This window comes from Kockovaella imperatae (genome assembly GCF_002102565.1).
Source record: "Kockovaella imperatae strain NRRL Y-17943 chromosome Unknown BD324scaffold_13, whole genome shotgun sequence".
Lineage (NCBI taxonomy): Eukaryota > Fungi > Basidiomycota > Tremellomycetes > Tremellales > Cuniculitremaceae > Kockovaella > Kockovaella imperatae.
In genome coordinates, this window is record NW_019028953.1 from 96,906 (window position 1) to 121,855 (window position 24,950).

Consider the following 24,950-nt stretch of genomic DNA (forward strand, 5'->3'; position numbering starts at 1 on the left):
ATCCCTCTGCCCATCCGAGAGCACAGCTGAGGACCTCCGATCTGGACACACATGTCAACGAATCGTGCTCTCTATCATTCCGGCGACTGCTGCAAGTTTCACCGCAATTGCTATCAGGCTGAGCAAAGCAGGCGAACATGTATTACGTTCATGCACCCTGAAGGGATGGATCGAACCGGGGAGTACCAGGCTTTCAAGACTTGCCGAGCATACTGCTCGTGGGATTAAGCGGAGTTTGATGAATTGGCATGACAGAAGGTTTCCAGAAAGGGCGAGTCTGTACAGCTTCCAAGAGGGACTCATCCGTCCCCCCATCGCTTACCGCCCCCGTCACGCCACGCCCAGCACATCATGTCACTTGTCATTAGCCAAGAAAAGAGCCCCCGGATCCCCCACTTTTTGGTCAGCTTTGGCGAGATAAAAGGAATGACAAAGCAGCGTTTGCCAAATCATCCGGCGCAGGCCAGAGTGCCCTGGAGTCGGGTCAGCTGCCGATTAGATCGTCAAGGGTCATCTAACATGTCATCATCCACGACATAAGAAACTGCAGTTACGCAGAGACCCTCGGCGATAGCTATATGAGCCTATTTTGCAGCTGCAGGGTCCCATTAGCAGTGACGTTGGTGGTTTGAATTCATTCTTTTTTTAATCTATCGATCGCTGGAAGGATTACTCCTGACGAATCTTCCATGGCGGCTTTCGCTCCCTTGGTACGACGATAGGATGGTGATCTCTCATCCGAAGAAAGTATGCATGGACTGCTGAGTAGTATCTCGAACGTGCCATGCATGTAAGCGCGCACCACTTTCGCAGCGCTGCACGCCGCCGCCGCCGCCGCCGCTGCCTTGTTTCCCTCCCGATCGTGTGTCTCCATCGGAAGATCAGTCTGACTGTCATCCGCCCACTGTCCACACCCCGTACTGAAGGTGTCATGCCACATGGGTGGGGTCCCCCCGTTATACCAAATAGTGTGGGCTGCCCATTGGTCATTTGTCTGTTGATTGGAGATTCAATCGCACCATATAGCGAAAGGCGCCGCCGCCATGTGAGGCGAGGTGGCGTGGCCGGTCAGAGTACCGGGGATGGAACTATGGTTGGAAATAGCATCAGGGGTGGAAGGGAGGGGAGGGAAGGGGAGGGGACCGCGGGTTTTGCATACCCGTACTCCTGGATCAGCGGAGGTCATGCTGTTGAGCGGCGGGGCTCCCCGGGCGGGTAACGAAGCTGCAGCCTTGCTACAGGCTGAACGGAAAGGTTCTAATGCGGTAACAAAAGAGTGTTTTTCCTTTTTTTTTTCCAAGTTTAACAACAGAGAAGACGTGCTGGAATCAATCCTGCCGGTAGTAGCAGTCCTAGTAGTGGTAGTGGTAAGCAGATGGTGGCAATCCCGACTGGATCAGATGATATATCGGGATCTTGGATCTTTTGTGTTTGATGATGATCTTTGTTGTTCGCTAAGTGAGTTCCATCGGACTGCCACGACCACGACCACCACCCACCACCACCACCACGCCTCATTCCATCTGCGCCGCATTCCCCGCCCTTTCTCCCCATCACCGCCCCCAGCAGGGCAGCAGCAGCTGCTCACACCTGTTTCCCCCGGATTTTTTTCCTCGTATGAAATCATCTTTGAGTAAAAAATCTCTGGGCATTTAGAGTTGGCCTCTCTCCTGCTTGCTTGTCGCCTGGGCTGTGTCCTGCCCCTTTCGTTGACTCATTGGAGGAGGAAAACTGCTTCATTACTGTGGAACTGGGATTACAGCATCCCGGCTTTGGATCGAAAAGAGAGTTGGAATTGACCCGTCAATCTGCTCAGTGGTCATTCCAATACCCATAACAAACCACCCGAGGACTGACCCTCACCCAGCAAAAAAGGGCTGGACTGGGGGGTATAACTCAAGTCCTGTAACTTTTTTTTATTTCTCCAGAGTGGAGCGAGCGAACGAGCGAGCGAGGGACAAGGAACCTTAGAATAGCATCAGGAAGAAGAAGAAGAAGAATAATCAGAGATTCACAACTTTGCCTGCCCTTCTTCCCCTCCTTTCCCTATTGCCCCGCCTTGCCCCAAAAAGGATCGACGGTTGTTCTATCCCGATTAGAACACATCTCAGAAAGCCCAACTTTTTACAAACACTACCGCATGGTCACCATGTCATCGCCTATAGTCGAGCAGTAACCAGTCACTCTGAAAGAGAAAGCAGAGTTCAATCCATTTCAGTCTGCATGATGGATCGACACCATCGACTCTACCTTGCCCCGCATTCCAGCTGACCATTCGCCCCGCCCTAAATCTCTTCAACCCCACACTTTTTACCCCTCGCAACAGGCCGCCACGCCCTCGCTTCCTTGCCGCTTCCTTTGGAAGAGTGTTCCGCCCCTTTGTTGGACACAGGACATCCTTCTTCTTCAATTGCACACTCAACGCATACTTGGCCCATGTCCTCGACACGCACGTCCTGAACGTCACCAAGATATAAACTTTTTTTTTCCTGCCTGGCTGTTGTAATAATCATGTGAGCAATCATCGTCCTCAAAAGGGTCAAGTCAAGATAGTTCGTCGCACCGTCTGACCAAATCGTTTCTCTTAGAAGCTACATCTAAATCATCTTGGCTGCTCCCTCTCCTCTTCCTTTCCCCGCTTTGTTCCCCCCACGGTGCCTCTCTCCTTTGCCGCCGCATCCAAAACTACTCCTGACGGACGTTGAAGTGTGAGTGTCCAGGTCATGAGGTCTCTCTCTCTTGGATCCCCCAATGAAAGTGAAGGACCCCTCTCTATAGCTCTCTTCGGAGAATACTGTCTTTGCTTTAGTGCATTGTACCTCACGAAGTGGGGGTACACACAACCTCTCATGCTTCTTCATCAAATCCAACATGATCCGCAATCCCCTTCGTCTCTCGCTTTCACTAGGCTGACCTGGTTCACGTTTTTTTATCTCCTTCCTACACACTCATTCCCCTTGATCACCTCATCATCATCGACCTCGCCTTCACTCCCATCATTACTATTACGTTGGAACATTGCAGACCGTCATCTATCCCAACGAATCCACCACGCCCCCCCATCCTTTTGGCGGAACAGTCATCCACCGTTTACTCACAACATTCTCTCTCTTGGCTATACAGGGCACACGCACTTGCCTCGTTGCACCCAATCTCCCCTGCCTTTGGGCCCCTGAGGTCTCCGTTTCCCACAAAGCGAATAAGAAGAGAGCCGACAGACGGTGGGGATCAATCTTTCCTTCTCTTTGTCCGCTTTTGTGATCTCTGAATCTCTCTTTGATCTCTCTCTCTCTCTCATCAATTCATCTCATCACGACACAGACCACCATGGCATCACACTTTGCAGAGAGATCATCACGTCTAGGTGGACCGAGCAGGTGAGTCGGGACTCTTGTGTAATGTTGCGTCAGATATGCCCCATCCAATCCTCGGCTTGAACAACACTCATACCTGCTCTTAGGCACACCACTGTCGACAAGACACCAATCGACATGGACATGGACGTTGCTTGGTGCTTGACATGCTCCAAACGGACCGTGAGTTTTTCCACGCATCTCTCACCACGTCTTATCGCTGAACCTACCTCTCACAGCGCGACTCACGCAGCCCGTACTGCTCTGACCAATGCAGGGTCCAGGACACCGAGTCATCCTCATCCGCTGCTCCGCTCAAAATCGCTTCGCCAACCATCAGCTCTCACATCCCCCTCCTACTCCAGTCACCCACTACCAGCACTGTCCCCCTGTCCCCGGCTGGCCGTAACATACCTCGACAACGATCTCGCTCTCAAGGTCGTCGTCAAACGTCTCGACCACCGCTTACTCCTCTACCACCGACATCCCAGGAACCTGTCATCCTCTCTCAAGGCTTGGCAGATATCGACGAGACTGTGGCTGGTGGGAGAGCAAGAGATCGCAGGGCGTTTTCATTCCCGGCCCCGTTCTTATCAACCTCAAAATCTCCTCGATCCTCTAGACAGAGTCAGACCATGCTTCCACCATTCATTCGTAAACCACATCCAACTTCCGGCGGACCATCTACCAACTCGCCAATCCAGGCGCCTACGCCTAGATCTGAGAAGGAAGCTGCGGCTGGTGGATTGAAACCGCCCTCGCGGGGTCGACAATCCAGGTCGAGCGGAGGCGACGGCACAACACCTCAATGCCCTGAATCAGTTTTCGGCTCAACATCCGAGTCTGACGAGGATAAGGAAGTTGCAGAGCCTTTTTCGCTATCTCCCTTTCCTCGACCCGTGACTGTCTCCACGGACCCTACTTCCATCCCATTGTCTCGAAGCACAACCGCCAAGTCGTGGACTCGTCTCAAGGGCACGTTGGGGCCCACCAAAAAGAGTAGTCCTGATGGGCGTCACGATGTCATCCGCACACGACGCCACGACCTCCCATCATCCCTCTCACCTACGCTGCGGACCTCCTCTCAATCACCCGTCGCTCAACTCGTCGCATCCTCCGCCTCCTCCCGTAGTCGTGATGACATCATCTCATGGGCCAAGCAGGTCATTGAACCTCAGGGCAGCCAAGATGAGTCATCTGAGGAGGATCGAGGTCGGTCTCGAACACGTCACTCGCCTCGAGTCAAGATGTCGTCAAAGAAGCTTGATGCGCACGTCGAGATGGAAGAGTCGACAGCAGCAGAGCATCAAGACGACACGGCGAGAGGTGGGACGACGCCCAAATCGAGATCATCTATCGGCTCTGCCTTGGCTGGGCTCAGTATCGGTGGATTTGGCGTTGGACCCATCGTCAAAGCTCTCAGCACCATCGCTACCCCCGCTCCCGCCGCTGCTGCCGGTGTCACCGCACCTATCATCACTGCCTCGCCCTTGAGTCCAGCTGCGCGTCGACTATCAGCAGCCACTCATCCGGCCAGCACTGGTGCACTTGGACTCCAAGCCTTTCCCAGTCGGGCTGAGGTCAGTCGCGTGGCTGTCGTCACGACCGCGGCCGTGTCTCAGACGGCCTCAGGTCCCCATCGTCACATTCCACCTCCGACCTCGTCATTGAATTATGATTCTGATATGCCCCTTCACTTTGGTGGCGGTACACCTACCTTGTCCACCATTAGTATCTCCGAGGCCATCGACCCCAGCATATCCGATCATCACGATCATATTGAGGTCGTCACTGATCTCACTGATGACTGTGTGTCAGTCTCGTCTTATGCTCGTCGACCACCCTCCTCAGGTTCGAGACAGGGCTCGAAAAAGTCTGCAATTGGCATTCTCAAGCCAGGCGGAGGTTCCGGTGCCAAGACGGGTAACCGGACACCGCTGCCTCTCCGACCCATCGCGAGCACCGCCAATGCGATCTGGAACCTTTCAAGCTACCTTCGATCCATCACTCCCTTCTCTATCGCTTCCGCTATTGCACCATATGGACCCTTTTCACCATCGGACGAAGTGGTGCCGTCTTCTCCTGGGACCCAGCGATCCAACATCGCCGATCCCTCATCCCCTGCCGCCGCTATTCGCTCTAACCTCAAAGTCTCCCATCGACCTACTCCTGAACCCGTGCCTACTTCACGTATGGCCTCGCCTGATCATGTCGAGACGCCTGCTCAGCTCGTTAGAAGTCTTCCGATGGATATCGCGCTGTCGCTGAAAGCTGGAGCTTTGGAGGCGAACCAAGAGCGAATGAGGGAGCGAGAAGCGAGAGAATGGCTGAGTCGGTCTATCACTGGAAGGCGACAGACTAGATCAGGCGGAAGGTCCCAGTCACAATCGCGACGATCGGATTCCCGATCTCGAGCCAGGTCAAGGTCCCCGGCACGCTCGTCATCTGCTCGACGCGCTGCTCCGGGTCTGCTGCTAGCGGCTGACGAAACGGATGTCGAGTCTGATGCTCGACGGGGACATGTCGCTTACGATGCCGATGAGAGTGACGGAGAGGAAGCACCTCGTCGAGGAAGGAGTCGACGAGGGAAAGCTATCGGACCAGGTGAAGTGACTCGAGGACGTGGACGTTCTGGCATTCAGGCGTAGATCCATTATCCCCTCGGCGATCATCGTCACTGTATACCACTACTCCTCCTCCTCCGTGGATTGGGTGTTCCGGACTGGACTCAAAGCAACAACACACGAAAGCAACCACACGCATCACACCTGTTATACTGTCTTCGTACCCCGAAACGATCCGAATCAACTCGGCACACTCAAACTGTACTAGTAACTCTCACTTTTACCCCAGAAAACCAGCGGATGTCCTATATTCCCCTGTCAGTCTCACATCACAAATTTTCTGTTGGACAAAGGTATCATTGCAAGCTCATAATTTTGAACATCCCACATATACGTAGCATGTACCATACGCTCACATTCCTTCTGTATGACTTTTGGCAATACACATCTATGCATCGGATCGTGGTATTGGAGTCTTTCGTCTGCAGGCCACTGGTTGCCGCCTTGTCGTTACCGATGTCCGCTTGCGTAATGAGAGCCGAGCGAGCGAGCGATCAACGATAATGATAATGGACACTTGTCGCTGGCATTCTTTGTTTTGTATTCTTCGGTTCATCCTCCTTGCTGGACCATGTCCAAGTTCAGCATACACAAAGCTGCCCTAGAGGGTGAGATCCAACTTGACATGTGTCCCAAGCATTGTTCGCTGAGGCCACGCACAGGGCAGCCCGGACTAGTCAGGTCCATCTTGGCGGAAGATCCCAAAGCCCTAGACTCGAAAGACGAGGTGAGTAATAATCGTGCAAGTCGGGGCCAGTCATGGGTCACCCTGTGATCGATATCCTTGTCTGCCTTGTCTGCGTTCGCAATGACGCTCACGCTCACGCTCACGCTCACGCCTTGCAATTGTAGGACGGCCGAACACCACTCCATTGGGCGGCTACCACGAGTTCATTACCGATGATTCAGCTTTTATTGGATCAACGTCCGAACCTCGAAGCGAAAGATACAATGGGATGGACAGCCTTGATGGTTGCGTGTGAGTAACAAGGTCCTAGGGTGCCAAGCAAAGATGGGAACCATATGCCAGGAAGACCAGGGGAAAACGAAAAAGAATGCTCAGCTGCTGATGGGATGAATGAATGCAGCTGCTGCTGGTCGAATTGAAGCTGTCAATGAATTGTTGGAGGCTGGTGCGAATGTCGATGCGGTGAATGAGAAGGGTCAGACGAGTCTGTGAGTGAAGCGCTCGTGTCTCGGGACTCAGAGAAAAGAGAGGATGAGACAGGCTGATTGTTGGCTCTGCTAGACATTATGCCGCTTCGAAAGGGAACGTTCAAGTGAGGACGAATTCAGTCGTGACATAGAGGTAAGGGATACTGACTGTCCCGTACAGATTGGCCGAGCATTGATAGCCAAGGGAGCAGATGTGAGTAGAGTATCTCGTTTGGGGGGGAGATTGAGCTGAACGCCATTGACCAGATCAACGCTAAGGATCGCGCTTCTCAACATCCTCTACATCGAGCGGCGACTACAGGATCCGAAGCGTTCCTCAAGATCTTGTTAAATCCTCCAGAAGGAAGACCGAAGACGAGACTGAACGGAGCTGATAGAGCTGGTGAATTTGGCATAATACTTTCAAGACTTTGGAAGGGGAAAACAATGAGGAGGACAACTGATCACTTGGCTCATGCAGGAAACACACCATTACATCTGGCCATGGAGTCTGGGCACGGGGAAGCCGCTGCTATCTTGATAGAGGCAGGAGCGGATCGCGAGCGGGTGAGTGGAGATTCCACGAGGCAGCGTGAGGTCTGGGCAAATTTTGCCCAGTTCCATTTCACGAGGCAGCGATCGGTCTCGGCAGAGGATGCCCAGTTTGCCATCCGTGTCACCCGCCAGCATAGCTTTCATTCATTCGAGGCGAAGCCCTTTGCCCTCCAAGTTCGCTGACCCTGCTTTCATCAGACGAACGGTGATGGGCAAGTACCCGAAGAGATCGATGGCGTCGGTGGACAGGAGCAGAAACGAGTTCGAGAGTACCTTGTCTCGAGAGTTGGCACACGACGGGGCTTCTGAACGGATTGCGGGGTGATAAGCATGGCACAGAGGCATAAGATTGATGTTATCATTGGATGGTAATTCAACGACAAGCATGATATACAAAAAGGAAGAGTGTTGCTCGGTGGCACGCGCTTGAGAGCAGAACGACGTTCTGAGAATCATCTCTCACAGATGAGATTGGCAGAGATTCCATCTGCTTTGAGACACAGCCTACCATCCACCATACTGATCATCCCCATCACCGGCACTGGGATACAGCGTCCCGCCCCAAGCAGAGTCTGAAGTAACTTTCCCTCCTTTGCCCCTAATGGACGGTTGGACAGTGACAGACTCCCAGCCAGAGTCAAAGATGGGCTGAACGACTGTCTTGGGAATCTTCTTGGATGACCTGTTCGATTGTGCATGGCCGTGTTTAGAGCGCGTGGGCGCTCCAGCTGCAATATCGCGGAGGTTGCGTTCGAGGTTGAGGGGTCTGGCGTTCGCTTCCGAGGGCGCACCAAGTGAGGTCAAGTGTCGGAGATCATTCGGGAGAGCCGGCATCGGTTGTGATGCGTCGGAAGACCATGAGCGGCTCGTACCCAATATCAGCTTGGACGATGTATCGCGTGACAAACTGTTTCGCGGATTCTGTGGAGAGACAGGAGTCGAGGCCGAGGAGGGTGCGTGAGAGAGAGACAAGCCATTCGTCGTCGAGGAACCACTGGCGTCTGAAGCACGAGTCGACGATTGATGCGATACCGTCTGACTCACTGCTGGAGATTGAGCAGGGGGTCCAAATGGATGAAATTCTTCTCCCTTCCCAGGTAGACCAAAAGAAGGAATTTGAACTTCGATTCCGGTCCCAAGAAGCTGATCCTGTTCCCCGGGCCTCCGCCATCGGGTTTGAGGAGGCCGCTGTTCGTAAGGTATGTCTGGGACGCCGCGGCCTGGATGAAATTGTTGTCTTCGGGCCATGGCAGAGGTAACATCCGACTGATCCGCCCTGCAATGAGGTGGCGGGATGAAACTTGGAGGTCCCGTATCCCACCTGTTCGAGCTTGTAAATTCGTCGCGTTGGAGATCGTCTGGTGTCTTCCCTGTCGGGTTAGACATCTCATCTGGAAACGTTTCCGAGGGCTCGTCCGAAAAACTTGCCTCAGATGGCACGGTTGATGACAAGTTGTGAGCCGTAGCGCTATCGGTGGCAGACCCAAGAGAAGGGTACTGGAGGGGGTCGGGCGAGATGATGCTCAATTCGTCGTTGGATGTCGATGAGGATCCTCCAGGTGTAAGAATTGGCGTATCGACGCCTTCACTAGGTAACGAGGCATATGAGTTGCTCAAATCTTGATTGTCTTGATCTGTAAATTGACTGGAGGTCATGAAATGCGAGTGAGAAAAGCCATGATTGTTGGTGTATGAATGCTGTTGCTCCAAGTAGGATGCTGTGAACCTTGTACAAGGGTACAAAGCGTGCTATGGCGCGTTAGATTTTTCCCTCCTACCGGTTTACGAATACCGCTCACTCGAGCTAGATCTGGATGGTCAGGAAAGACTTTTTGACAGTTCATACACGTAAGGGGTGCCGTTGCTGGCTCGGGCTGATCCATTGCGGCTGTCTTGGCGCTGGAGCCGGTTAAATACAAGGAGGAAGCCTGCGATGGAAGACCAAAGCTTGGGATGATACTCAAAACATCTTCAGCCTGTGCCAGCGAGGATGGGTTTGGGTTTGCTGACTTGGTGGCATCATCAGCTGCGCGCTGGGCATTAGCGACCGTGGGCCAAGCCGAGGACGAAGAGTGTGCGGCGTCGGGTCGTGAGGTGGTCGCTAGACAGCTCTTCGAGCCGAGAAAGACTTCTATCGTATTGAATGTGACACCATGAGCGTAGTGTACGTCTCGATAGTGCTGATGAAGAATTCAACGAAGTTTCACGAAGACCCCGAATGCATGAAGCTTACCTCAAGAGCCAACTGAGCATCGCGAAAACGGACCAAGTGCGAAGAACAGAGGTAAGCCCAGGAGTGGTTGGCGTCGACATGCTACGAACCAAGCGTCAGCCCAAAGACTCATAACCGCATGAGGTGGAGTTTGTCTTACCTTGCGAAGCTCCAGAGACGACGGAAGCTCCATTAGACATACCTGGCATTTCGTTTCGGCGATAGCTGTTCCTCGCTAGAACTCGTGGTCAGGACAAGCCATGACTGAGCCTCCTCAGACTCACAGGAGCAGTAGTTCCAGCCGGATGAAAGTCTCGATTATGCTGACGTGTCGGTCAGATCAATGCGAGGCAGGGCAGCACTCCGTGCGACGGCGAGAGGTCAGAAGTCACTCACCTCTTGGAGATGTTTCGGGTGCACTGGCCTCACACAGATAGGGCACAGGTCGTGTTCCGACTTTGCGCTGGTTCTCGACCAACGGCCAGGCTGCTTTTCCGGACTGCTAGCCCGATGCTTAGATTTTGACTTCTGTGACTCTACGGATCAGCCGCTGTTCGCCTCACGTGTGCAACGCTCCGTAGTTTAGATAGAGGCCTCCAAGTGCTGAGCCAACGGAGCCGAGACGAGTGGAATTCGAGTCGATCCGACATACGAGGCATACGGCACATGAAGCTCACGATTTGGGTCGGGACGATATGCCCCCTTGCGCTTTGACTGCACGGTCGATCTGTACTTCGATCTGTACCTGCTGGGAGTCCCCATCCACCATCATCCTCTTCAATAAAGGTCTCAGATTTGTTCACAGAGGGCAGCGTTTGCTGGTCGGACGTTGCATTCTGAAGGGCGGATGTCAGCCCGACCGGGAAAACTGAAGGGTAAACGATAACGTACATGGTCTCCAATCCTTGAATCTTCTACATTCGGCGGCGCTACTGATCGCAGTGTGACACTTTGACCCCAATCGTTGTCGTCTGCCCAGAGCTTGGTGCTGGCCGGTTCAACAGACTCATTTACAGTTGACGGCGCCGAATCCGCTGATATCTCCCCATTTTGTGGATTGGCTTCGGCCCTGATGGGAGATGTATCCAATTGAGAAGCGGGACGGTCGTCCAACGGGTCCTGTGTTGCCTCTGATCTGTCCTCTTTCTCCGATAGAGGATGATCAGAGTGCGCCGAAGGCAGGTCCAAAGTCTTTTGAAACATCCCGGACCCAACTAGCCGACGAATATTGGCTACGCCGTACCCGAGCGCAAAGACCAACAGGTATCCCCACATGACTCGAGAGCTATCCATCAAGCGAGAGATAGAAGTCGAAGAGAGCATAGTGGGACGTCGACCTTTTGCTCCCCCGAGACTTGCTGCCCGCCCCCTACCCCCTCAATGAGCGCTGCGAGCGCGCTAGTCGTCAGGGTGACAGAGAAGCCAAAGGGCGTTGAGAGATCTCGGGAATTTCAACGACTTTTTTGGTCCGGTCTTTCTCCTGCCGGTGAGGTGAACACGGTGCTGAGTGTGTGCTCACAACATCACCGCAAGTTGGTGGAAATGGCAGCTGACTATAGTGCGTTGTCCATGGCTCTATTTCTTACGGACGTGCAGAAGAAAAAACTTCTTCTGATAACTAGGATTGTTCTGCTCGAGGCGAAGGAGCTGAGAGCCACAGAAAGCTCCTTGAGACAGTTGGAATTGTCCCTGCTAATCATTATGGGAGATTCGCCGTTCCTACTCGATGAGACTAAGGAATCGCGTACAGAAACGTCCGGAGTCACTGGTCAAGATGATGCCTTGCTGCATGCTGAGTGGGATGCTAATCGATACAGTACACTGGTGGTATATGCTAGAGGATCCAATCTATGAGTAGTGCCATCGTAAACCCTTTGGAGAATGAGTCCGAGCTCTAAACAATCTTGTCGTGACCGTCGGCGTAGCGCATGAGAGCTTCCCACACTGCAAGAGCAGCAGCATTTGTTGGGAACGCTCTCAAAGCGACCGGAACAAATCCCTGGAGAGCCCTGTCAGCTTGGCACTGGACTCATTGGTGAAGCGGACGCACCCTGTAAAAGTTCCGTATCCTCGCTTTGGAGTTCCAAAGCAGGCTTTTCGATCCATCATATGTCTCTCTCCACGTCTGGCTGTATGCGTTGATGACCCCCTTGAAACGGGGTTCACGCAGTTTATCGACTATGAGAAGAGCGCATCAGTGGCGGTCTGACGAATGCCTCAACTCACCCATCAACCTGTTTTTCACATTGTCCAGTGCTGCGAAAGTCAGAGACCGACCCAACAGGAACGCCAGCACCAAACTCACGTAGCGCTGTCGCCCAGTACAAGTTCGAAGCCAATCCTCCGGCCCAAAAGTTCCGCGCCGCTTCTGACATTTGCCAGCTCGTTCCATCCCACCGCTTGAACATCCGGTTGAAGATTTCGAACCCTGTCCAAGTGTCATGCCTTGTCCACACACAGTGATAGAAAGTATCGACTCACCGCCAAACATTGCAGCGAAACACGTCCGGTAGATGAAACTCGCTCCTACCCCTCTCCACATGCCCGTTGCACCGAGTGCCTGGTATGTCTGTCTGACAACGTCAAACGGTCCCGAATATTGTTTAGGGACGTCGGCAGGCAGGACCATTTGGAGCTGGAGCCGGCACTTGATCACCTCTGTCGGATGAGCAATCACAGCACTAGATCTGGGTCAGCTAGGGAGATGTGTGTTTGACTCGTCTCTCACTTTGTCCATCCTGCCATCGCCCCGGCTACAGTGTGGCCTAGAATCGATAACCTTTGTCCTTTCGGTCCATCATCCACTGAGCCCGGTATACGCTCGGCGAACCCGTTGTGCTCAAGAATCGACCGATAGTTGTGCAAGCTAGACGACAGCCGATCAGTCGCTCTGCCTGGCCGGCCACTCATGTCTGAACCACGCACCTGCCCATCAAGATCGAATCGGTGATGCCCCACGAGACTGCGGGCACCGAGGCACCTTTGTAGAGTGCTCTTGGACCCTGCAACATATGTTTAGCATTATATCATAGTGCTTCAGCCTTCCACTCACCTCGCTCGAAATTGTCTTCGTGAAGCAATGCCAGGCACCTCCAAACGTTCCTGGAGGTGTACATTGTACTAAGAGCTCGATCAGACTCCATGGCTGACTTGTCAGGCTCACGTCGCGTCTGTGATCTTTATAAGCGACCTGTAAATCCTTCCAAAAGCCTTGACTCACCTTGATAGTATCGAATGGATGCCCAACGACCAGCTTTGTCAAGCCCGAGCAGATACCCGCCGCGAACCCGATCAGAGGATTGTGCTTGACTTTTGAAGGGGAGATGTCCGCTTCAAGACCATCCTGAGGATCGATGTCCAGCTCCGGCAGGCTTTGCTTGCCTGGCATGATGGTGCTCGACCCAAGCTTATTCTCACGGCAGATGAGCTCTCACGCCTTGCCAGATCATCGATGTCGCTCTATGGTCCGCTTCACTCGCCGATTGTTGAACATTTTTGGTTGATTTTCCTTCCGAAAGCCGAACAAATGAGCAGTGACGTAAATGATGAGCGGAATCAAAAACAACACCTCCACTCTGGACCTCCACCCTCAAGAAAAGCAGCAGCTGGCTGCCTGCTCATGCTAGGGTTGACCTTTGAAGCCCGATCTCATCGTGCATCCTACCAACTCAGACCCGACAAGAATCGCAAAGACAAAATGAGGATCGTATTCACCGGAGGGAGTGGCAGAGCAGGTGAGCAAGCCTTGTTGTCCTATAAGTCGCATCTTACCCCCGGCCAGGAAAACATTGCGTCCCATACCTCCTTTCCAAAGGCCACAAGGTGCTCAACCTTGACTTGGTCAAACTCGATCACCCGGATGTCATGACCCTCAAGACTGATCTGACAGACTCTGGTCAAGTCTTCAATGCCCTGACATCCCTCTTCTCAATGGATGAATACTCTTTGCCAGAGAGACCCGGTCGACCCGATGCTGTCATCCATTTCGCCGCCTATCCCTGTAACCTCATCGTTCCTGACAACACGACCTTCACGTCGAATGTTGCACAGACTTACAATGTCATCGAGGCCGCTTGCAAGCTTGGCATCCCTCGAATTATCATCGGTGAGCACATCTACCCCAAATCCTATTAAACCTTCCCTTCTAGCCTCATCGGAGACCGTCTACAATGTCTGCTTTACCCAAGGTGATTCCGACTACAACCAATTCCCACTCGACGAAGAAACGTACGACACGAACCCTGAAGATTCATACGCTTGCTCCAAGCTCTGCGGCGAGAGGATCGCCAGATCCTTTGCCAGACGATTCAATACGGACATTTACGCCTTCCGAATTGGAAATGTCATCATCCCAGAGGACTATAAGAAGTTCAAACAGTTCGCAGAGGATCCAGCTTCTCGAAAGAGGAACGCTTGGAGCTACATTGACGCTAGAGATCTAGGACAGATCTGTCATTTAGCTTGTGAAAAGGGAGGACTGGGTTACCAAGTCTTCAATTGCACAAACGATACAGCGACTCTGAATGAAAAGACAGGGGATTTCCTCAAACGAGAGTTTCCCAACGTCAAGGTCACCAGAGAGTTGGGAGATGACGAAGCGCCGTTGTCGAACAAGAAAATCAAGGACGTATTGGGATTCAAGGAGGAGCACAACTGGAGAAAGTATGCCTAGATCCTTGCACGAGATCCGGTCCAAGATGTAATGTCATAAGATGAATACATTCGAGAAGCGGCGCCGGGAATAGACTCTACGCACTCTAGCAGCTTGTGACTCATGCCTCTTCGCCGTCTTCCCCATCCTGCATATCCATTTCCTCGAAATGCTCCAACAGCTCATCTAGCTCAATTTCGGGGAAGTCTTCTTCTGACTCATTGTCACCGTCTGCTCCGCCATCGCTGACTACCACATCCTCCTCGACTTCCATGCTGTGATCCTCATCTGTAGGAGCAGTGGCCTTCTTGACCCGTCTCTTGCCTCCGTGCAGACCGGATCCAGGTGTAGATGTAGCCATCTTGACATCCTCTCCTTCCGGCACCACACCAGATGACTTGTACAAGTTGATTGCGCCTCGCATATCCTTGTCTTCCTCCAGATCCCGCAAGAAGAGCTCGTAATCTCTTTCGACATTCTTCTGATCCACACCACCTCTCCGTCCAAGCGCTCCTCTGCCCACTGTCGTTGGATCGTTCGATGGATCCTCTGCCTCTTTGGCAATAGATCGAAGTTTCCAGTTTCTCGGCCTAGCCTTCTTTCGCCTGTTGGGATATGTCTTTTTGACAAGCACCACATCTGGTATGCGTCCGCTGTCCAAGGATTCGAACTCTTCGCTGTTGAAGTTGGCATTCGTCAAGTGATAGCCCAAGACGGTATCTCCTGGCTGTAAGAGTGCTCCGAGATGTGTCCGCGTGTGGTAGATTCCGTCATCACCCATGCCCTCGTCATCGTCATGCTTTCCACCGGTGTTGGCCCGAGTGACCTGCGCATCTGCCAACATGTACTTGCCACGCTGAGGACCAGAGGGCTCAATATCGAGGACGACAAATTCTACCAGATCGGATTGAGTGGCTAGGGAGTCGAAAGGCTGACGCCAGTATATAGGAGCGGTGACATCGGTCTGTTGGAGGGTCATAGGGTCGAGAAGGTGAATCGAATTGCCGACTCGGGAGCAGATGGTCAGTGGACTGATTAAGTTTCAGCCAAACACCTCAGTCCAGCATCCAGGCCTTGAAAAGCTGCTCACGAGATGTTCCCCCAAGATCTGGCAAGGGACTGAGGCACACAGACCAGGTCATCTTTACAGATCGGCACGATCTCCACAGAGTAGGTGAACTTGTAATTTGCAGTATTGCTCTTTTTGTCAGAGGAAATGAGCTGCTCTGATGACTTTGTTCTGAACGGAGTATGAGCGGGGCCAAAAGGGACGACAGGACAACTCACCGGACCGGCACCACTCCGGCTAAGAACTCGACCATTTTGATGGCATTATTCCTTTCGCTGTAGAAGAAATCCAGACCGTCTCGCTTCTCATTGATCGTGGTTGTGTCTCTGAATGATATCAGCTCGCTCAAGACCACGACCAAGGCCTCAACATACTTGTGAGCATTATGCTTCAGAATGAGCTGTTCAAGCCAGAAGAATGTCCGTTTATGCGTGACCTTTTGTCTGACCTGGACCGTCGCCTTCCAAGTGTTCTTCGCGGCCAGCTTAGTACATGAAGGACATTGACCAGTATGGACAACCAGGGTAAGGACGAATGTCTGCTGAAGCACAGTGTTGGCCATCACCTCCTTCTGAATCGTGACTTTGATTTTCACACGGCGGGAATGTGGCTCGGTCCATATAAACGAGGCATCTATCAACCTGACCTTCATGAGAGGTCTGGAGATCTTCTTCAGACATAGAGCTGAGACCAAGTGAGCCGACTTCTGGTTCGCGAATCCGGTTCGACTCACCCAAAAGTTCTCGAGATTCTGGCTGAGCGTAGACCCATGATTGAGGTGGGGACAAGAACCGTTCACATCCTCGGCAGAAGTTCAATGTAGCTTCTTTCGGGATACCTTCCGTGATGTCCACACTGTTCCGCAGGCAACCAACACCTGAGATGCGTCAGTCTTCCGAACAATCTGACAAAGCAGGGTAGGTGCTCCGCGTGAAACTCACAGAGTCCAGCTCCATTTGAGGACGGTATAACAGTACCGCAGTCGGCACACAAGATGTAGCTCTCCTGATCAGCCTGACTCGGCTCATAAGTGACGGCGACCATGTCGAGTGCCTCGCTGCTGTAAGTCTATCAATGGTTGTCAATGTGGAAAACCATGGGTGTGTCGTCGTAAAATCTTAAGACTCGGAAATTTTGCTTCCGTTGGAAAATTCGCCACCCTCGGATCCGAGAAATCTTCGGTCCATCAAAGTCAATGAACGAAGCTGAAATTCTATCAGCATCTGTTGCTCACTGCGGTCGTCGACGACAGCGATCACGAGCGAGAGTGACAGGATGAACGATTCTTACGCGTCTTTCGGTTCATATTCAAGACCCTTCCCTGTTTCGACCATCCCGGAAGACACCGTCCATTATGTTCTTCACCTCACCGCCGAAGAGGATCCGACATCCATGGCTGTCCTAATAACCGACTATGTCTACTCCTTACTGACTCAGCCATGGCTTTGGAACAAGGATTCATGGGAGCTCAGGAAGCGATCCGAAGGTTCCGGTCTAGAGGGTAGGATGCGAGTGGGAGATTCGATCGACGACGAGTGGTGTGTGGTCTGGCTCTTGAAGGAGATCAGCGAAAAGTGGCCAGAACTGGTCATTAGGTGAGTTCTTCAACAAAAATGATGGTCTCTAATGGTCAGTCTTCGCGACTCTGATGGAGAGTTCCTGCTCATAGAAGCTGCCAACGAGCTGCCGGCATGGGTCAATCCTGACAATGCTACAAATAGAGTAAGCTCATTCGATATAAAAGCTGAAAGCTCAACCCTCCGTAGCTCTGGCTGCAAGGAGGTCATCTGCATCTCATACCATTAGATATCCGTTCACTTTCAATAAGCAAGCAGATTCGAGATGACGATGAGGAAGAGGAAGCGACACTGACCGAGGAAGATGGTGTCAAAGCTGCGAGGACGGGGAAATACAGGGCTCAGGCGATCGAGAGAGCCGTGTGGTCTCGTGTTGAAGGGTGAGCAGACTGTCTACCGAATGCGTCTGACATCCAGCTATCACGGTCGATTGAGGGATCATTTACACCGAACCAATGCGTACCTTCCCATAGGTATCGCGAAAGCGCTCTCCGTCCAGCCGGATCTGATACAAAGGGCTGTGGAGGCGTTCTATGTGCGAGATCCCGCTCAACTGAGGGTATGTTACCGGCGCACTGATCAGAAGCTGATCGTTAGGCGGCGTCACGCATGACCCATTTCCCACCCGCTCAGTCGACGCTTACCTCTGTACTCATGACGCGCCCCGCCTATGCCCAGCTCCAAGGACAAGTATTTCATGCTCCTCGCGTTTTCGGTCCAGAATGGCACGTCAAGGATGGCTCTGAATTGGACGATGAGAGAAGGTGGCGTGACCTTGGCGTCAAGATCTCAACTGGGTTTGAGATTATGTATCGGGAGGGCGGAAAGAGGATTGGGAAAGCTTCATCGTCCAGAGTTGGCTATGACGAGTTTCTGCAAAACCTTCAGCGAGCTGGATTCTTCGGGAATGAGATGCAAGGCAGTCAGAAATGGAAGGAGAGGGAAGCTGTCGCCCAGAAAGGATGGAACGAGGCTCAGAGTGAAGAGTGAGTGAATCCCTATGCTAAGGCTAAGATGGATGATCCTCAAGCTCCCGCAAATCCTTTGCGTCACAAGTCGATGAGGCTATCAAAGCCGCCCCAGAATCATTTTCGTCATCGTCGATGGCCGAGGACTCGGCATCTTGGCTGGAGATCTCCCCGTCTGAGCTGGAAGGGATGATGGCGAGATCTTCAGGAGCGGTTTTGAATGAGAAGCCAGAGCACGCCGGCGAGGACGCAAAGGCGCTTGGGGATCTGGCTCAGAAAGTGCAGGAGTTTGTCGGTGGTGAGGGAGATATGCAGGGTGCCATGTTCTTGGAGTGAGTCTGCGGTATCTAAACGAGATCTGACAGCTCAGCGAGCTTTCGGACGACGATGATGAAAGTGACGAGGAAGAGGCAAAGGAGGATCGCGATCAACGAATGCGCGATCTTGTACCTCCCTTACCATCAGAGGAATGGGGCAGGAAGACAGTTCCCAAGTCAGGCAAGGAGGCAGACAAGAATTTACTCTCAGAAACCGACCGACCGCCTATGCGTCCTCCAGCATTTGCCAAGCAGCAGTACGACGGCGTAGAGTCGGACTCTGGTGATTCGGATGATGAAATGGCTCCAGCAGGAACCTTAGGTCGACTTGCAGCCGAGCTGAGACTCAAGGACGCTGCTGGATTTGAGGATGTCGAAAAGGAGTTGGCAAAGAACAAGAAGAGAGGTCTCGGCGAGAATATCGACGAGGAAATGAGGCGTCGAGTATGGGGTGAGGATGACAATGCCCCTCAAATCATAGAACTCGACGGTGATGACGAGGAGGAGGAGGAAGGAGATGTGGACATGAACGGTCAAGAAGAGGAGTTTCTCAGGTTCACACGAGAGGCCTTAGGTATTACGCATCAACAGTGGGAGGATATCCTGAGCTCCCGACGAGATCGTGGAGGTGAGTCTCCCTCCATTGCTATTCACCTCAGCTGATCGAGTTCTCCGTAGCCTTTGTTCCAACTGCTTCCACGAAGCCTGCAGGAACAGCGCATATTGGGCAGATGGTGGACGCTTCAAACCAACCTCAAACAACGGCCGCCCGACCGGGGTCCTCCCCCCTCGACTCATTCGAAAAGGTCATGGAAGCGATGGATGCTCAACTAGCAGCTGCCAGAGGGCCGTCCAAGGACTCAAAGTCAACGCTCAAAGATCCGAAGACTTTCCCTGCTGAGGCCGACATTGATGGCCTATCCGATGGCGAATTAGAAGCTATGGACCGAGAGCTCAAGGCTGCGCTGCAAGGGGCCGCAAGCGATGATGATATGGATGACGACGGAGACAACGCGGATCAAGTGGCGGAATTGGGCGAAGAAGAGAAGAGAGAGTACAGGATGATGAAGGACTTCTTGGAGAGCTATCGCGCACAGGCGGGGCAGAGTGGAGTCATTGGAAATCTGTTCGGAAGGCTGCAAGGAGAGGGAAGGTCAAAGGAGTGATGTCAGAAGACATTGCAGGTCGAGACTCTCTCGAACCCCTCCCTGGATGAGGCACGTTCGAGACACCTGTCTGAATATCCTTTCTGGGCGCCTCCTCCGTCTTCAATGGATCTATGATTTTCTGGACTGTCTGAAGTCCTCGCATGGCATCGGACCACCTTTCTGACGCTGGCTGGAAAAAGTCATAAGCCTACCTCAGTGACGCATCTGACGCTCGGTCTGCCTTTCACGAACCAACAAGAGCCTCGTTATACATAAAACTAGACATCCCTCTCACAATACACCAGAGACATGGTCATGAGTGCTGAAACACACAGGTATTTTCTTCGACTGGTCCCCTCGTTTTCTTCAAAAGGCTCCCATGACAAAACCTTCACCACGTCGAACGGAAAATGCGACTGCTTCATGCATCACTGGGAAGTATGCTCAGGCCCGGCGTGGGAAGGGAGGCCGAGAGAGGAGATCATCTACTTGTTTCAAGGCACGGCTGATAACAAGTCCGAGGCTGACAGTGATACGCCTTTTACGAAGGCAGAGTTTGAATATTCCTGTGCCGGGACCAATGGCAGGTACGTGGTCAGAATGCAACATGATTCAATTGGCGACGACGACTTCATTGAACCGACGATTGGGAAGCCCACGCATGGCGACATCTCGGAGTGGGTCCCGGGTTATGGTGCAACCTTGAAGAGTTGTCAGACAGCCAAGGCAGTCCCTCAAGCTCTCCGTCACGACGAGGAGGCTTTAAAGCGAGCCAGCACTCACATTTTCCACGCTGGAGAATCTGAAGAAGATGACTTATACAGATGGAAATGGTTCCTGCTTTTGTCTAAGGGGGACTCATATGCACGAAGCTTCGCGGACTTGTTAGACGTCTCGCAGGCCTCGGCCGCAGACACTGATGTGGATTGGGGTTCTAAGGACAGCGAGGTATAGACGTAGTACGGCTTCAGCCCATGGGTGGATATGCATGGATGTTTACTCCTCACTCTCGCAAAGTGTGATGGCAGGCTCGAGCCGGGATACCCTCCTGAGCAAGGCATATTGTCTGGCAAGGACACAGCCATTGACCGGGTCCGACGCTGTCCATTGTTTGAGACGGTATGGAGTCCATTGCGTCTTCCGGAACGGACGACTGCATCTGCATGGCTTTGTGGTCCGAATTGAACTGACATGTCAACGAACGCGGGCTCGTGAGCTGAGGGAGGAAATGGATGCCCGAGTCACTGCCACAGTTCTATATCGCGGAAGCAAATCCATGACCTCACCTGGTCTTCCGAGTCCATATCCATCATCATCATCATACACGTCGAGAACGGTCGAGGAGGGCTCGGTCACTCTACGCTGCATGACAGCGACGGGATGTCACACGTTCGCTCCAACTCGAATGATGATACGCGTCAACACATCATCTCCTCCCTTTTCTCCAAGCGTGGTCCGGATGGTAGTCCAGAGGAGACCCTCATCACCTATGTCAAGGTATTTGAGGAGGATGAGGGCAGCGGATCAAAGACTAGATATCTGATGCTAGCTGGTAAGTCAGAAAGCTAGTTGAATAGACAAGCTGAAAGAGACTCTTTCAGTGACGAAGCTCGGCAAAGTCGTGATACATAAAGCGAAACGAAATAGCAACCTGTCATTCTCCAAAGGGAAAACATGGAACTTGGAGGACATGAGGATAGTCGAGGTTATGGGCGTGCGTGAGAGAATCGACCAGAGGCCGGCTCTCAGATGATGCTGATGGGCTTGTAGCCGTCCGATTTTGCTCTGACAATGACTGTCAGGCGTTATCACTGGACCACGGACCGCCCTCGTGACCAACAACATTTCCTGAACTCTGCGGTCAAGGTCTATCAAAAATACACCAATGGCGAGCTTCCAGAGTTGCTCAATTTCGAGCTCTCAAGCAGTACGAGCAGTACAGATCATCGTCGTCAATCTTCTTCATCCTCTATCAGTATACCTGCTCAACCACCCTCCAATAGCTCTCGGACCGATCTCGTACCCCCTCCCGGATTCAGACAGAATCGTTCAGGATCATCTCATTCCATTGCATCGGGCACTTCTTCGAACTATGGTGGTGGCGGCGAAATACCACCTGTGCGCTCACGCATGGGAGAAGGATCCACTCGATCACGACCGTCTATAGATGATACTCGATCCAATGGTTTCGGCCGATCTCCCCTGAGTGAATCATCTATCCGACGTCCTTCCTTAGATCATCGAGTTTCTCCTCGGAAGGAGACAAACACATTGGCTCCTCCGGTGCAGGCTCGTCGAACTTCCGACGATCGAGATGCACGCAGCTTCCCCGGATCCACGGCATCCAATGGGCAATCACCGGCTCCTCCCCCCGCTGCTGGTCTCGTTCGTCGACCTTCTGACGACCCATTCTACGATGATGAGACCCCACCGCCAGTCAAGGAGACACCGAAAAGCAACCGTCCACCGGATCTTACACCAGCTCCTCCGACCATAACCACCACATTGCCTTCACCGTCTATTCCCCCTCCTCCCACACCAGAACGCAATCGACCTCAACGTCGAAAATCCTTCCATCCTGCCCCGGTCAATACCGCTTTCTCACGAGAAGTGCTGCTTGCCAGCCGAACCGGGGTCCTGCCAGGTGGTGCAGGCCTGACTGTGGACACAGACAAAGAGACATCTGAGGAGGCTCTCATGAACAATGTTGAGGAGATGCTAGAGGGCTTTGACTGGACGGCGGGCGTAATACAAAACCAGACCTCGATTGAGGGCGTCGATGCAAAGAAGGGCTCAGTGGACGCCATCGAAGGTCGCCTGCTCGACGAGCTTGCTGCATTGGACCAAGCCAACATCCACGCTTTCCTCGAATCCGACGACCGCATTGCTCAGGTCCTGGGTCACATTGACGAGGCATTGCAGGAGCTGGACGATATCGATATGCAGATCACGGGCTATCGTATGCAGTTGAATGCGGTCACAGAAGATATCTCGTTCATCGAATCACAGAACAGGGGTCTTCAGGTGCAGACATCGAATCAGCATGCTCTACTTGATGAACTTCGACAGCTCCTACAGATCGTTGAGGTTCCAGAGGATGCCCTTCGTGCGTTGGCCCAGGAATCACCGCAAACTTCAAGGGGCTTGCAATCACTCGAGTCTGCCGCGACCGCATTATACAAAGCTCTGCAAGCTGGCAGAGACACTGCCAACGCGGAAGTTGCGGCGACCATTGCGAGGATGCGCGAGTATCAAGATCAATCGTCACATTTTTGCAAACGGATGTTGGAGTATCTGGACGTCACATTCAGATATCAGTCGGATACTGCTTTGACAGATAGCAGAAAGTCTGGCAAGAAAGCTTTGGCGCCGCATACGGCTATGGGCGAATTCCTCATGCAGTATGAAGGATTGGTATTATACATTAAGGAGATGGACGAGGCAAGGTATCAAAAGCTCTGCTCGGTGAGTTGACACCCCGGTCTCGGCTAACAGAGCAGAACTACCTCGGCACCATAAGCTCCTTGCATCAGAGTGAGATCAAGGATCTGCTGATGAGCTTCATGCAATCCATCAAAGCTGGTCAAAGCAAGGAACCAAGAGATGCCTGTAAGTCCCGCTTGACTGTCTGAGCTGAGCTCAGTGTTCTCAACTGCCATGTCTGCCGCGCCAAAGCCCGGCGCCCTCGCCAGGTCTAAGACTGCCGTAGGGCTGGGCTCCATAAGTCAGAGCAAGCCAGCAAAGAAAGCCGACGACAATTCCGCTACCATCGCCGAGGTATGAAGTGGATCACGGCTCCTACTGACACAACTTAGCTGTACCAGCTTGGTCTCACGCAGATCATCAATCAAGTGCTAAATGAAGAGGGTTTCATCAACGCTTTCCTGCATCTCACAGACACCGAATCAACATTCGCAGATCATATGGAGCTGGATAGCTATTTTAGACGTCAAGCGGCACGTCATGCAACACGACAACTGAGTTCTGGAATGATGCAGCTCATCAGGAATATGATGGATCTGGTGTTTGGCTTTGTCGACCTGGAGCTGAAAAATTGGGTCGAGGCAGCTGCGGAGACGAATCCCATGTCAGTTATTTCACACCGTTTTTTGGATCATGGTAGCTGACATCGCTCAGTGCCATCATCGGCATTACTGTGGTCACCGAACGCCTTGCCCAAGAGGCGGAAGCTGAGAACACGTCCATCTTCTTTGCTCAGCTTTTTGATCGTCAAATCGCTCGTCAGAGGGCGGCACTGGATCTTCTTGCTGTAAGTCTCACAGCACTGGCACACCATTGATCATTCTGCAGAACGAACAAGTCAAAGCCATCGACTTGGGCAAGAATCGACGAAGGAAGGGTGCCATCATCTTTATGCGACAATTTCCGGTGAGTCCGCTTCCAGAAGGAATATGCTCACATCCCCAGATTTTTGCCTCCCGCATCGAGCCGCACTTGCACGATGCCCAGAGCTTGCCTGTCCGCACTCGCGTCAATGAAATGTACGAACGGATCGTCAATGCCATGTTTGCGACACTGCAACATATCGCCAAGCTGGAAAGAGCGGAGAGTCAGTCTGCCGACGACAAGGGTCAACTGAGCTACAACGTTGTAATGATCGGTGGGTCCTTCGAAGCGAGAAGCTTCCGGTCCAAGCTGAGCAATGCCAGAAAATCTCTATCATTTTGTCGAGGATATGAAGCAGCTCACAAATCCGGCATTGGTCGTTTTCTTAGAACGTGCCAAGGGAATGCTGGAAGACAATATGAGCACATATGTCAAAATGATGCTGCGGCGTCAGTTTGGCAAGCTGATGGTTAGCATGAGGTGCCGTCAGTCTGGACCTTTTTCTGACATCCTTTACTAGGAATTCTTCGACGGTGTCGATCGACAATTGAAGAGCACCCCGGCGTCTGAAGTCTCCATGCACAACGCCTATAACAAGTCTGCATTGAAAAAGGCCCTGAAGGATTCAGGAAGCAGCAAGGATCTTCGCAAATCAATCGAGGCACTGTCGAAGCGTGTAGACAAGCACTTCGCAGACGATGACAGTGCAGGCTCTTCTCATTCCGACGCCTCGACTCAATCTCTCATCCAAGCGGTATGGAAGGAGATCACTGCAGGCCTCGTGACTGAAGTCAATCGAGCGAGTCGGATCATCAAGAGTAGCTATGGGGACAGCGGACAGGGTCTAGAATATGGACCTGGTGATGTCGAGGCCATCTGTAAACGATCCAAGTAGCGAATACTTCGAGGAGGTCCTTTCCACGAAACAAAAAATGATATCACGATGCAGAGAAACTTCCATTTTTTCCGTTTGC

At 52.5% G+C, this 24,950-nt stretch overlaps 9 protein-coding genes across 9 annotated transcripts; 6 read left to right on the forward strand and 3 right to left on the reverse strand.

Moving 5' to 3' along the window:
* Positions 1-762: 762 nt before the first annotated feature.
* BD324DRAFT_634415 (hypothetical protein) lies at positions 763-1,891 on the forward strand. The gene is made up of 2 exons (XM_022016725.1): positions 763-1,808; positions 1,858-1,891. The coding sequence occupies exon 1, from the start codon at positions 1,083-1,085 to the stop codon at positions 1,635-1,637; it is 555 nt and encodes a 184-aa protein (XP_021868907.1). The 5' UTR covers positions 763-1,082; the 3' UTR covers positions 1,638-1,808; positions 1,858-1,891.
* Positions 1,892-3,327: 1,436 nt separating this feature from the next.
* BD324DRAFT_652932 (hypothetical protein) lies at positions 3,328-6,001 on the forward strand (the record flags this gene model as incomplete). The annotated part of the gene is made up of 3 exons (XM_022018580.1): positions 3,328-3,377; positions 3,461-3,536; positions 3,593-6,001. The coding sequence occupies 3 exons, from the start codon at positions 3,328-3,330 to the stop codon at positions 5,999-6,001; spliced, it is 2,535 nt and encodes an 844-aa protein (XP_021868908.1).
* Positions 6,002-6,563: 562 nt separating this feature from the next.
* BD324DRAFT_634427 (ankyrin repeat-containing domain protein) lies at positions 6,564-8,052 on the forward strand. The gene is made up of 7 exons (XM_022016726.1): positions 6,564-6,956; positions 7,066-7,153; positions 7,227-7,257; positions 7,314-7,346; positions 7,400-7,535; positions 7,614-7,699; positions 7,886-8,052. Exons 1-7 carry the CDS (start codon positions 6,878-6,880, stop codon positions 7,994-7,996), a joined length of 564 nt encoding a protein of 187 aa, XP_021868909.1. The 5' UTR covers positions 6,564-6,877; the 3' UTR covers positions 7,997-8,052.
* Positions 8,053-11,675, reverse strand: BD324DRAFT_634430 (hypothetical protein). Its single transcript, XM_022016727.1, has 8 exons — positions 10,791-11,675; positions 10,577-10,735; positions 10,296-10,427; positions 10,184-10,222; positions 10,060-10,134; positions 9,921-10,001; positions 9,487-9,867; positions 8,053-9,436 (listed from the first exon to the last, which is right to left on the reverse strand). The coding sequence occupies exons 1-8, from the start codon at positions 11,220-11,222 to the stop codon at positions 8,192-8,194; spliced, it is 2,544 nt and encodes an 847-aa protein (XP_021868910.1). The 5' UTR covers positions 11,223-11,675; the 3' UTR covers positions 8,053-8,191.
* BD324DRAFT_634438 (mitochondrial carrier protein) lies at positions 11,661-13,384 on the reverse strand. Its single transcript, XM_022016728.1, has 10 exons — positions 13,120-13,384; positions 13,063-13,069; positions 12,952-13,019; positions 12,825-12,901; positions 12,628-12,765; positions 12,381-12,580; positions 12,205-12,327; positions 12,126-12,155; positions 11,950-12,077; positions 11,661-11,898 (listed from the first exon to the last, which is right to left on the reverse strand). The coding sequence occupies exons 1-10, from the start codon at positions 13,285-13,287 to the stop codon at positions 11,794-11,796; spliced, it is 1,044 nt and encodes a 347-aa protein (XP_021868911.1). The 5' UTR covers positions 13,288-13,384; the 3' UTR covers positions 11,661-11,793.
* Positions 13,385-13,526: 142 nt separating this feature from the next.
* Positions 13,527-14,618, forward strand: BD324DRAFT_634440 (NAD-dependent epimerase/dehydratase-like protein). The gene is made up of 3 exons (XM_022016729.1): positions 13,527-13,633; positions 13,681-14,004; positions 14,048-14,618. The coding sequence occupies exons 1-3, from the start codon at positions 13,597-13,599 to the stop codon at positions 14,569-14,571; spliced, it is 885 nt and encodes a 294-aa protein (XP_021868912.1). The 5' UTR covers positions 13,527-13,596; the 3' UTR covers positions 14,572-14,618.
* BD324DRAFT_634443 (RNA binding protein) lies at positions 14,619-16,699 on the reverse strand. Its single transcript, XM_022016730.1, has 6 exons — positions 16,561-16,699; positions 16,353-16,496; positions 15,994-16,303; positions 15,838-15,945; positions 15,641-15,790; positions 14,619-15,581 (listed from the first exon to the last, which is right to left on the reverse strand). Exons 1-6 carry the CDS (start codon positions 16,661-16,663, stop codon positions 14,672-14,674), a joined length of 1,725 nt encoding a protein of 574 aa, XP_021868913.1. The 5' UTR covers positions 16,664-16,699; the 3' UTR covers positions 14,619-14,671.
* Positions 16,700-16,894: 195 nt separating this feature from the next.
* BD324DRAFT_643241 (SGT1 protein-domain-containing protein) lies at positions 16,895-19,647 on the forward strand (the record flags this gene model as incomplete). Its single annotated transcript, XM_022017531.1, has 8 exons — positions 16,895-17,214; positions 17,254-17,341; positions 17,386-17,576; positions 17,614-17,755; positions 17,794-18,182; positions 18,227-18,496; positions 18,535-19,109; positions 19,160-19,647. The coding sequence occupies 8 exons, from the start codon at positions 16,895-16,897 to the stop codon at positions 19,645-19,647; spliced, it is 2,463 nt and encodes an 820-aa protein (XP_021868914.1).
* Positions 19,648-21,009: 1,362 nt separating this feature from the next.
* Positions 21,010-24,871, forward strand: BD324DRAFT_583117 (exocyst complex component Sec3-domain-containing protein; the record flags this gene model as incomplete). The annotated part of the gene is made up of 11 exons (XM_022013596.1): positions 21,010-21,181; positions 21,231-21,343; positions 21,400-23,094; positions 23,130-23,238; positions 23,273-23,406; positions 23,445-23,716; positions 23,767-23,899; positions 23,941-24,018; positions 24,058-24,250; positions 24,300-24,445; positions 24,497-24,871. 11 exons carry the CDS (start codon positions 21,010-21,012, stop codon positions 24,869-24,871), a joined length of 3,420 nt encoding a protein of 1,139 aa, XP_021868915.1.
* Positions 24,872-24,950: the final 79 nt, after the last annotated feature.